This window comes from Oncorhynchus mykiss, chromosome 21 (genome assembly GCF_057628025.1).
Source record: "Oncorhynchus mykiss isolate SJ-2025 chromosome 21, ASM5762802v1, whole genome shotgun sequence".
NCBI classification, from domain to species: domain Eukaryota; kingdom Metazoa; phylum Chordata; class Actinopteri; order Salmoniformes; family Salmonidae; genus Oncorhynchus; species Oncorhynchus mykiss.
In genome coordinates, this window is record NC_143042.1 from 53032369 (window position 1) to 53045406 (window position 13038).

The 13038-nt window shown below is 44.1% G+C and overlaps 1 protein-coding gene across 3 annotated transcripts in view; it reads left to right on the forward strand.

The window, feature by feature from the left end:
- The first annotated feature begins 507 nt into the window (after positions 1-507).
- elavl2 (ELAV like RNA binding protein 2) overlaps positions 508-13038 on the forward strand; it is an 87908-nt gene continuing 75377 nt past the window's right edge. For 2 of the 3 annotated variants that reach the window (XM_090214908.1, XM_090214912.1), the window contains exon 1: positions 508-629. In XM_090214908.1, the coding sequence (XP_090071034.1) occupies positions 619-629 (11 nt within the window). In that variant the 5' untranslated portion in view covers positions 508-618. Of the gene's footprint in view, positions 630-661; positions 802-13038 lie in introns of those variants that run through there. The other variant, XM_090214909.1, reaches the window with a different exon arrangement.

A 13038-nucleotide genomic window follows, 5' to 3' on the forward strand; every position in this document is an offset into this window, starting at 1 on the left:
ACGATTAAAATAGAATTCTCCAATTTACAGTCAGGTGGCCCAGACAGCCTCCAGACCACACCCTAGCCATCCTCACATACTTTGTGCCCCCTTAGATTTTAGGGGTGCATAGCGCCCCCTAAACAAGACCACAACAACTGGAGAAACGATCCGCCTTAGGCCCTTAATAAATGAAATACATTGGCCATTCATTGGGTTGGGATGGATTGTCTAATTCAGTGGTCACCAACATTATCTGAGTCAATATCACTTTTTAAAGTAAATTTTTTTATCTACCATTCAGATTTTTTTTTTACCATGACTTAAAAACGTAGCCCAAGCCTATGCAACAATAAAAACAGTACTATAGCAATGAGGTTTGTGCAGTAGGCTATAGGCCCAATACATTATCATTGTGTAACCTACAAGGTTCTATAGTTTCTTGATGTGTTGGGGCTGTAGGCTCCACCCTGATCACTCCCTAGGCCTAGACACACCCATTGTCACTTCCTGCTTTGAGTGGCTATAGGAAGTGGGTGTGTCAAGTCCAGCATGGATTTTGACAGGAGAAAGGTGGGAGAATAAAGATTTTGTTGCCCGGGAAACTTCTGTTAGTTGGAAGAACCTAGTTTTCTTGTGATGCTGGACAGGTGAGACTTGTCACATACATGTATTGGAGAATTAAGAAAACGTTTTTTTCCTTTCTGTGGATTGTCTGACAAGTTTTTGAAAGGCTATTTCCACAGGCCTATAAATGTTTTGAGGGGTGGGGCCTTTGTGGATTTCCTTCTGATCATTTTTCTGAACCGATCAACTGCACTGGTAAGATCTTTCTTTATTTTCTTGAATTGCCCTGCCAATGCACTGTTGGTGAGACCATTTGTTTGTGTTCTTATTTGTTTTATTTGAGGTAGGCTATACGATCATACAGGTCATGGATCCGCTGTTGTATTACTTGTGAGACATAGCTGAGTGAGTGTACATTTTAAATACTGTGCTTTTTTATTTGTATTTTACTGGGCTGATGGTGCCTGCGTCTGACAGTCAGTCTCAGCCGTGGGAGAGTTTAGCAGACTGAGGTCTGCCTGTCAACGTTCCTCCGCTGACACTGACCAAAAAGGACAGTCTTCTTCATCTGTGGGGGTTTATCAGCAGTTTGCATCCAACATTATGGTGCATTATCGCCACCTAATGTACTGGAGTGTGGGCTAGAGACAAGGAGGATCTAAATCCTACCTTCCATCCCCCGTTGCTCTTAAAAAAAGATAACAAAATATTTGAGACTATATCTAATGACGTACTACTCAATTATACTCCTAATTTCCTGTATCCCATTCTCTCTCATACTCGATCTCAGCATCTCTCTTTCCCTCTGATACTGCCCACACTGTAGCAGTACATGCTCCACGGTCTCTGTTTCCTGGCAATAATCACACTTTCCTGTTGGATGCTTTCCTATCACATGTAAGGTCTTATTCAATTGGCTGGGTCCCACCCTTAATCTTGTAAATATAGCCTCCTCTCTTCTGTGCCTTCCTGCCGTTCTCCCCTCCCAATCTGCAATGGAATTTCCCCCATCTCCACCTGTAGTGCAGCCACTGGGAACGTCCGAAACGCCCCACTACATATGCAGATTCCTTGTCCCTGTATGACATCAAGCCGTTCTAATGATGTCCGGGCTGCCGAACCATACGCTATACTGCGATAGTCCATTACAGATCGTATCAATGCAACATATATGGTCTTCAATGAGGAACGCCCAGCTCCCTACTCCTTTCCTGTCAGATCAGATCAATGCACATACATGGTCATCAATGATGAACGCCCAGCTCCCTACTCCTTTCCTGTCTGACCAGATCAATGCACATACATGGTCATCAATGAGGCACGTCCAGACCCCCACTCCTTTCCTGTCAGACCGGATCAATGCAACATACATGGTGCTGAATGAGGAACGCCCAGCCCCCCCACTCCTTCCCCGTCATACAGCACATCACATTTATCACCTTCTTACACTTTCCCACCACTCTCTCAATGTGTTCTGCCCAGGTCAGTCTAGTGTCAAAGTAAATCCCAAGGAACCTGAAGGCTCCCACCCTCTCCAACTTTCTCCCATACAACCTCAAGCATACCTCATATCCCACCTTCCTCCGGGTAAAGAACACTGTCTGAGTTTTCTCTACAGAGAACCTGAATCCCCACATTAAATGCCCACCGCTCTACCTCATCAATTGCTTCCTGTACCTTCCTGACTATGTATGGCACCCCCCCCCCCCCCCCCCCTCTTCCATAAGGCACCATCATCTGCAAATAACGACCTAATATACGGACGTACCTGAGAGTAAGCATCATGATCATGATTGAGAACAACCAAGGATTAATCACGCCCCCCTGTGGTGTATCGTTATCCACCAGGTAGCTGCCTGAGAGAGACTTCACCACCCTCATCTGGATAGACCTTCCAAACAAGAAGTCCTTTATCCAGTTGTACATTCTTCCTCCTACCCCCGTAATATCAATCTTGATTACCAACCCCTCCTTCCACATCATACACCTTCTCCACATCACAAAAAGACAGCTACAACAGTCTCCTTGTACACCCGAGCCTTCCTGGCCTCTGTTTCTAAGCAGAGCACTGGGTCCATAGTTCCCTTTCCCTTCCTGAATCCACTCTGATGTGTAGCGATACTAACCCCCTGCTCTCCAGGAAGTAAATTAGCCTCTCCGTAATCATACGTTCCATAATTTTACATGCATGTGATGTTAAGGATTGGTACCACTTCTGTCTCCTTCCATCTGTCTGGTAGTGGATTGGTACCACTACTGGCTCCTTCCTGTTGTCTGGTAGTGGATTGGTACCACTACTGTCTCCTTCTTGTTGTCTGGTAGTGGATTGGTACCACTACTGCCTCCTTCCTGTTGTCTGGTAGTGGATTGGTACCACTACTGTCTCCTTCCTGTTGTCTGGTAGTGGATTGGTACCACTACTGTCTCCTTCCTGTTGTCTGGTAGTGGATTGGTACCACTACTGTCTCCTTCCTGTTGTCTGGTAGTGGATTGGTACCACTACTGTCTCCTTCCTGTTGTCTGGTAGTGGATTGGTACCACTACTGTCTCCTTCCTGTTGTCTGGTAGTGGATTGGTACCACTACTGTCTCCTTCCTGTTGTCTGGTAGTGGATTGGTACCACTAATGTCTCCTTCCTGTTGTCTGGTAGTGGATTGGTACCACTACTGTCTCCTTCCTGTTGTCTGGTAGTGGATTGGTACCACTACTGCCTCCTTCCTGTTGTCTGGTAGTGGATTGGTACCACTACTGTCTCCTTCCTGTTGTCTGGTAGTGGATTGGTACCACTACTGTCTCCTTCCTGTTGTCTGGTAGTGGATTGGTACCACTACTGTCTCCTTCTTGTTGTCTGGTAGTGGATTGGTACCACTACTGTCTCCTTCCAGCTGCCTGGTAGTTTCCCCTCCTCCCACGCTCTGTTGTACAACACCAATACCTTATCCAGTGCCTCATCGCTAAGATGGGCCAACATAATATAGAACACCTCATCTTTCCCAGGTGAAGTTAACCCAGCCGTACCTATTGCCCTTTTCACCTCTGCCATGGTAAATGGTGCATTCAAGGGACACAGTCTTTGCTTTAACTTTCTTTCAGGCCTGATACGTTACTGCAGACATTGTAGTGCACTATAGTGCATTATAGTGCACTTGATTTGCATTCCCGGGCCCACCGGGAAAGGCAGAGTTTGTACCGTCAGACAACATGAAATTGTAATAGTTCACCTACCCAGCATGCAGTGCAGCTGAATCCACCTACCTTTAACAGCGCCAGATAAATGAAAATAGAAATGTGAAAAGCTTTGTTGGGTTTTTTAATCGACCGGTTGGTGACCACTGGTCTAATTGCATAGATTGAACAAACCGTTCTACAGCGATCTGCATTGATGTGACATCGCTAACAATTTATAACTGAAATGGTGGGGCGTAATTGTTTGAATTTTTTTTATTTTGTTAAATTTCTTTATTGGCCAAAGAATCCATTACCTCAGCAAATTGCCACGACTGAATAAACATTCCATCACTCGTTTGTTTGACCAGCAATGTATAACATTTATCCACTTTTTTTGTTTTTGTCTTCTAATGAAATCGTCCCTTTTTTAATTTGAAAAATATTACTGCTCTGATGATTCTGTGTTTAGGCCTGCAACATCCTAAGTGAATTTCATTAGGGCTAATGCATAATACATTGTATTTTTTATGGCATTTTTAATACAAGGTCGGGGACACCTTGGGACATGTACCTGGGTGAAGCGCGGCGGACATTTTGGCTCAAAGACAGCACCACACAGCATTCTGTTTTAAATAGCCCTTGCTCCTGAATGTTACATAGGCCCCATAATGTTCTTTCTATAGTGAATTCCAGTGCCGTACACTGACTCTTGGTGAGTATGAAACAGGTTGGTTGGTCTTGGTGCTGTGACACTGTGGGGTCATTTCTATGTCATCTGTCACACACGTTGCCATTGGCTGTGTCAACATATCATTTCCTGTCACACTCATGGCACCTGAGGGAGGAAACCACCTACTGTAAAAGGGTTGTCTCTCCGACGGGGCTCTAACACAATATGTCAGCCCGAGTATTCAAACAACTCCCCACGGAAAAACCCTCGTCTCTACTGTGAACCTCACTTGAGCTCCTGTACTCTGACGTGACGGAATCGGCTTTGAGCAAGTGGCAATACACACACAGTTGCCATGGTGACGCCTGTAACCTACACGGTGACGCCTGTAACCTACACGGTGACGACTTGAACCTACACAGTGGTGGGAAAAGTTCCCAATTGTCATACTTGAGTAAAAGTAAAGATATACCTTTTTTATTAGAAAATTATTCAAGTAAAAGTGAAAGTCACCCAGTAAAATAGTACTTGAATTAAAGTAAAGGTATTTTGTTTTAAATATACTTAGGTATCAAAATGTAATTGCAAAAAAAGTATAAATCATTTCAAATTACTTATATTAGGCAATCCAAACAGCACAATTATTATTTTTTTACTTTCGGAGAGTCAAGGGCACACTCAGGCATCACTTACAAATTAATCATTTGTGTTTAGTGATTCCACCAGATCAGAGGCAGTAGGGATCAATCAATCAATTAAATGTATTTATAAAGCCCTTTTTTACATCACCCGATGTCACAAAGTGTTGTACAGAAACCCAGCCTAAAACCCCAAACAGCAAGCAATGCAGATGTAGAAGCACTGTGGCTAGGAAAAACTCCCTAGAAAGGCAGGAACCTAGGAAGAAACCTAGAGAGGAACCAGGCTCTGAGTGGTGGCCAGTCCTCTCCTGGCTGTGCCGGGTGGAGATTATAACAGAACATGGCCAAGATGTTCAAATGTTCATAGATGACCAGCAGGGTCAGATAATAATAATCACAGTGGTTGTAGAGGGTGCAACAGGTCAGCACCTGAGGAGTAAATGTCAGTTGGCTTTTCATAGCCGATCATTCAGAGTTCGAGACAGCAGTTGCGGTAGAGAGAGAGAGTACAAAACAGCAGGTCTGGGACAGGTAGCACGTCCAGTGAACAGGTCTGGGTTCCATAGCAGCAGGCAGAACAGTTGAAACTGGAGCAGCAGCATGACCAGGTGGACTGGGGACAGCAAGGAGTTATCATGCCAGGTAGCCCTGAGGCATGGTCCTAGGGCTCAGGTCCTCCGAGAGGAGAGGGAGAGAGAATTAGAGGGAGCATACTTAAATTCACACAGGACACTGGATAAGATATGAGAAATGCTCCAGATATAACAGACTGACCCTAGTCCCCCGACACAAACTATTGCAGCATAAATACTGGAGACTTTGACAGGAGGGGTCGGGAGCCACTGTGGCCCAGTCCGACGATACCCACCCACTTTGCCAAGGCACAGACCCCACACCACTAGAGGGATATCTTCAACCACCAACCTACTACCCTGAGACAAGGCAGAGTATAGCCCACAAAGACCTTCCCGAACCCGAGGGGCTTGCCAACCCAGACAGGAAGATCACGTCAATGACTCAACCCACTCAAGTGATGCATCCCTCCTAGGGACAGCATGGAAGAGCACCAGTAAGCCAGTGACTCAGCCCCTGTAATAGGGTTAGAGGCAGAGAATCCCAGTGGAAAGAAGGGAACCAGCCAGGCAGAGACAGCAAAGGCGGTTCGTTGCTCCAGTGCCTTTCCATTCACCTTCACACCCCTGGGCCAGACTACAATCAATCTTACTGAAGAGATGAGTCTTTTTAATAAATACTTAAAGGTCCCGACCGAGTCTGCGTCTCTCCAATAGATATGTAGACCATGCCATAAAACTGGTGCTCTATAGGAGAAAGCCCTGCCTCCAGCTTTTGCTTAGAAACTCTAGGGACAGAATAGCATACGTGTAGGGATGTATGGCAGGAACAAATCGGAAAGATAGGTAGGAGCAAGCCCATGTAATGCTTTGTAGGTTAGCAGTAAAACCTTAATCAGCCTTTGCCTTAACAGGAAGCTAGTGTAGAGAGGCTAGCACTTGAGTAATATGATCAAATATTTGGGTTATTTTCAAGATTCTACCAGCCGTGTTTAGCACTAACTGAAGTTTATTTAGTGCTTTATCCGAGTAGCCGGAAATAGAGCATTGCAGTAATCTAGAAGTGACAAAAGCATGGATAATATTTCTGCATAATTTTTGGACAGAAAATGTCAGATTTTTTTAAATATTACGAAGATGGAAAAAAGCTGTCCTTGAAATATTCTTGATTATGTTCATCAAAAGAGAGATCAGGATCCAGAGTAACGCCGAGGTCCTTCACAGTTTTATTTGAGATGACTGTACAACCATCAAGATTAATTGTCAGATCCTACAGAAGATCTCTTTGTTTCTTGGGACCTAAAACTATCATCTCTCTGCCAATCACTTCCTTATGTTAGAAACACGGGCTTCCGGGGAGGGCAATTTTGGGGCTTCACCATGTTTCATTGAAATGTACAGCTGCGTATCGTCCACATAGCAGTGAAAGTTAACCTTATGTTTCCCAAATTACATCACCAAGAGGTAAAATATATAGTGAAAACAATAGTGGTCCTAAAATGGAACCTTGAGGAACACTGACATTTACAGTTGATTTGTCAGAGGACAAACCATCCACAGAGACAAACTGATATCTTTCCGACAGATAAGATCTCAACCAGGCCAGAACTTGTCCGTGTAGACCAATTTGAATTTCCAATCTCTCCAAAAGAATGTGGTGATCGATGGTATCAAAAGAAGCACTAAGGTCAGATGCAGAGCCTCGGTCTGACGCCATTTAAAGGTTATTTACCACCTTTACGAGTTCAGTCTTAGTGCTATAACATGGTCTGAAACCAGACTGAAGCATTTCGTATACGTTGTTTTGTCTTCAGGAAGGCAGTAAGTTGCTGCGCAACAGCTTTTTCAAAAATGTTTGAGAGGAATGGGAGATTCAAGGCCAATAGGCCAATAGTTTTTTTTACATGTTCTCGGTCAAGGTTTGGCTTTTTCAAGAGAGACTTTATTATTGCCTCTTTTAGTGAATTCGGTACACATTCGGTGGTTAGGAAGCCGTTCATTATATTCAACATAGGAGGGCCAAGCACAGGAAGCAGCTCTTTCAGTAGTTCAGTTGGAATAGGGTCCAGTATGCAGCTTGAAGGTTTAGAGGCCAAGACTATTTTCATCATTGTGTCAAGAGATATAGTACTAAAACACTTGAGTGTCTCCCTTGATCCTAGGTCCTGGCAGAGTTGTGCAGACTCAGGACAACTGAGCTTTGGAGGAATACGCAGATTTAAAGAGGAGTCCGTAATTTGCTTTCTAATGATCATGATCTTTTCGTCAAAGAAGTTCATGAATTTATTACTGCTGAAGTGAAAGCCATCCCCTCTTTGGGGAATGCTTGCTTTTTAGTTAACTTTGAGACAATATCAAAAATACATTTCGGATTTTCATTATTCTCCTCAATTAATTTGGAAAAATAGGATGATGGAGCAGCAGTGAGGGCTCTTCGATACTGCACGGTACTGTCTTTCCAAGCTAGTCGGAAGACTTCCAGTTTGGTGTGGCACCATTTTTGTTCCCATTTTCTGGAAGCTTCAGGGCTCAGGTATTTTCTGTATACCAGGGAGCTAGTTTCTTATGACAAATATTTATTGTTTTTAGGGGTGCGACTGCATCTAGGGTATTAAGCAAGGTTAAATGTAGTTCCTCAGTTAGGTGGTTAACTGATTTTTGGCCTCTGACGTCCTTGGGTAGGTGAGGGAGTCTGGAAGGGCATCTAGGAATCTTTGGGTAGTCCGAGAATTGTAACCACTCTCCAATTCATAGACTGCACAATAGATGCAAAGACTGACCATCCATGAGATCTAAATCATAGTTCTGAGGCTATACGTTGTTTTCAAAAATATTGGGGGGTTATGCCTTAGCTGTCATCATTGGCACCGGGAAGCAGTTGTTGCTGGGGGTTAACTGCCATGCCAGCTCGGGGAGTCGAACAAGCGACTAAACAGTTACTGGCTCTTAACTGCTAGGCTACCTGCCGTGTATAAAACATTAAGGACACCTGCTCTTTTTGTACATGTATTTTTTATTTTATTTAACCATTATTTAATCATTATTTATTTATTTGTCAGTAAAGAACAAATTCTTATTTATAATGACGACCCACCCTGGCCAAACCCTTCCCTAACCCGGACGACGCTGGGCCAATTATGCACCGCTATGTGGGACTCCCGATCACGGACGGTTTTGATACAGCCCGGGATCGAACCCGGGTCTGTAGTGACGCCTCTAGCACTGTGATGTAGTACATTGTAGTACATAGACTGACCAGGTGAGTCCAGGTGAAATCTATGATTCGTTATTGATGTCACTTATTAAATCAAGGGGAGAGGACAGGTTAAATAGGTATTTTTATGCCTTGAGACGTTGATTGTGCCATTCAGAGGGTGAATGGGCAAGACAAAAGATTTAAGTGCCTTTTGAAAGGAGTATGGTAGTAGGGGGGGAGGAATATGTACACCTCTCAAAAAAATAAAGGGAACACTAAAATAACACATCCTAGATCTGAATGAATTAAATATTCTTATTAAATACTTTTTCTTTACATAGTTCAATGTGCTGACAACAAAATCACACAAAAATTATCAATGGAAATCAAATTTATCAACCCATGGAGGTCTGGATTTGGAGTCACACTCAAAATCAAAGTGGAAAACCACACTACAGGCTGATCCAACTTTGATGTAATGTCCTTAAAACAAGTCAAAATGAGGCTCAGTAGTGTGTGTGTGGCCTCCACGTGCCTGTATGACCTCCCTACAACGCCTGGGCATTCTCCTGATGAGGTGGCGGATGGTCTCCTGAGGGATCACCTGCCCAGACCTGGACTAAAGCATCCGCCAACTCCTGGACAGTCTGTTGGTGGATGGAGCGAGACATGATGTCCCAGATGTGCTCAATTGGATTCAGGTCTGGGGAACGGGCGGGCCAGTCCATAGCATCAATGCCTTCCTCTTGCAGGAACTGCTGACACACTCCAGCCACATGAGGTCTAGCATTGTCTTGCATTAGGAGGAACCCAGGGCCAACCGCACCAGCATATGTAGCCTGACTACCTAATGGCAGTCAGGCTACCTCTGGCGAGCACATGGAGGGCTGTGCCACCCCACACCATGACTGACCCACCGCCAAACCGGTCATGCTGGAGGATGTTGCAGGCAGCAGAACATTCTCCATGGCGTCTCCAGACTGTAACGTCTGTCACATGTGCTCAGTGTGAACCTGCTTTCATCTGTGAAGAGCACAGGGCGCCAGTGGCGAATTTGCCATTCTTGGTGTTCTCTGGCAAATGCCAAACGTCCTGCACGATGTTGGGCTGTAAGCACAACCCCCACCTGTGGACGTCGGACCCTCATACCTCCCTCATGGAGTCTGTTTCTGACCGTTTGAGCAGACACATGCACATATGTGGCCTGCTGGAGGTCATTTTGCAGGGCTCTGGCAGTGCTCCTCCTTGCACAAAGGCGGAGGTAGCGGTCCTGATGCTGGGTTGTTGCCCTCCTACGGCCTTCTCCTGATGTACTGGCCTGTCTCCTGGTAGCGCCTCCATGCTCTGGACACTACGCTGACAGACACAGCAAACCTTCTTGCCACATCTCGCATTGATGTGCCATCCTGGATGAGCTGCACTACCTGAGCCACTTGTGTGAGTTGTAGACTCAGTCTCATGCTACCACTAGAGTGAAAGCACCGCCAGCATTCCAAAGTGGCCAAAACATCAGCCAGGAAGCATAGGAACTGAGAAGTGGTCTGTGGTCCCCACCTGCAGAACCACTCCTTTATTGGGGGTGTCTTGCTAAATGCCTATAATTTCCACCTGTTGTCTATTCCATTTGCACAACGGCATGCGAAATTTATTGTCAATCAGTGTTGCTTCCTAAGTGGACAGTTTGATTTCACAGAAGTGTGATTGACTTGGAGTGACATTGTGTTGTTTAAGTGTTCCCTTTATTTTTTTGAGCTGTGTGTGTGTGTGTGTGTATGTATGTATGTATGTATGTATGTATGTATGTATGTATGTATGTATGTATGTATGTATGTATGTGTGTGTGTGTGTGTGTATGTATGTGTGTGTGTATGTGTGTGTGTGTGTATATGTGTGTGTGTGTATGTGTGTGTGTGTATATGTATGTGTGTGTGTGTGTGTGTATATGTATGTATGTGTGTGTGTGTGTGTGTGTGTGTGTGTGTGTGTGTGTGAGAGGAACTTTAGAACACATGACGCAGATGAACGTCACTTTGCTTTTGTTTTTTTGTAACGTTGAACGTTCTCCAGCACTGTGTCTCATCTCAGAAGAATCAAGTCATCTAAAACAAGAGTATATTGACATTTATAGAGCCAGAGTTCAGATTCCCCCCCCCCCCCCCCCCCCCTCCTCCCAGACAGGATGGAAAGACTCCGATCTAATCACACTTAGAAAGAGACAAAGGGACAAGCGGTCAGGACTGGGCTCTTTAACCATGCCCTTTGTTTGTTGTCGGGAAATTCTCTTTTCTAATCTCCTCAGCCCTCTGAAGGCTTGCCAAGTCAGCGCCGAGTAAAGCCCTGATTTCTTATTTTATCGGCGGACAACCAAATCGATCAGTATCTCCCCCTGCACCTGCTCCTCTCCCCTGCGCTCCCCGGGGCTTTGTTTGGGTTTTATTTAAGGCTAGGACGGGCCCTGAATCAGTTACCCAACCAAGATGGGGCTCCCAAGTTACCCCCAACCGGCAGCAGCAGGCTGTCTATACTCATTGAGAGCAGGCTGTCTATACTCATTGAGAGCAGGCTGTCTATACTCATTGAGAGCAGGCTGTCTATACTCATTGAGAGCAGGCTGTCTATACTCATTGAGAGCAGGCTGTCTATACTCATTGAGAGCTCCTGAGTCCACCTGTGGTTGGCGGTTGCAGAAAAGATAAACTGCATATATAATATGTACTACACTCTTTCATGTTTATTTTTGTTTGCCTCCTGGGCCCCCTACGGCTTCAGCCCCTGGAAGCCCCTGGAAGCCCCTGCACGTGCTGAGTGAATTAGTGCTTTTGAGGTCAGTTCGATTTCAGTTTTTCGATTTAAAAAAAATAAATTAAAAAAAAGTACAATACATTAAATGCGCTATTCATTATGGGTTGAATGCTGTAACAACACAGAATAAAACAATGAATAAAAGTCCCCGTGATGGTAGTGACTGTAATAAAAGTCCCCATGATGGTAGTGACTGTACATTAGTGCTGATCACTTATTAACCATCATTTATTCACATTCGTTTACTTTAGGAAAATGTTTCAGTGTTGTGTTTATTACATTGGTTTTATATGATGACTTTATTTGATTCCAAGTCATCTCATCTCGATAGACCTGTCTGTTGTCTGACAAAAATCACTATTTTAGTAGTTCTTCAAAGTAAATAAGACATACTACTATGACTGCTGAATGCCAACTATCAATCACTTAGATCATTTATTTTCAGGTAGAGACACCTGGCGAAGCAACTGCTCTCTATCTCTCTCGAAAAAAGGAATTCATCTGTCTCTTCTCTTGCTCTCCTTATCTGCCCGACCTACCTCGGTGTGCCCCACACTAACCTAACATAGCAGGTGTTAAAGAAACACACAGACCGGACAAGTAGGCGTGCAATATGGATTATGGTCGTTGTAGTTCATTAATGACCACATTTTCTGCGCTGAACTATGTAGAAATATTGGCCTTTTGGAAACTACAACTCTAATTACTACATCGCACAGTTGGGGCTTGATCTGATTTACCTCTAGAGAAACTGCACAATGTGTGCATTGAGCACCAAAAAAGTAAATAAATAAATTCTAAAACTTCAAACAACCTTGGTCAATTGAGTTGTTTAAAAACTCTACCAGGCTATTTCAGAGAGGGAATGGAGCTTCAGGTTGGACAGGATCTCCTCAATGTCTCACAAGAGAGAGAGGGGAAGGGCAAGTGTTGAAAATTATCAGGATCTTCAGGATGTTTCACTGAGATTTCATGCCCTATTTGCCCCACGATCCAAAAACTCGCTCGTTGCACCACAAGCAGGGGAATTTCCCACAGGATCAAGATGAAAGAAACTGTTTTCTGGGATTATTTGGTTGTTTCTTTAAGGACTTTTTTTTTATCAGAGCAGAACAGCTTTTCAATGAGATGTGCCTCTTTTATTTAGTATACAAAGTGCCTGTGTTTTATTTTGTTTATTTGAAAGTTGCTGAATAAATTAGTCCCAATCAACTATTGATCAAGGCTCACAGGACATGGAAATAACACCAAGCTCCCATCACAATTTATTAGTCTGCATGCATGGATTTGTCAAGATAGTCACAAACATCTTTTACTGCTCGCAAGCTCTTTGATGAGGTAACTAAAGCATTTGAAAGCCCAAGGCTCCAATTTTTTAAACTGTGTCAACAAGTACTCGTCTCAACAAGTGAATAGAGCGAAGTATATATTGTATGCTGTTTT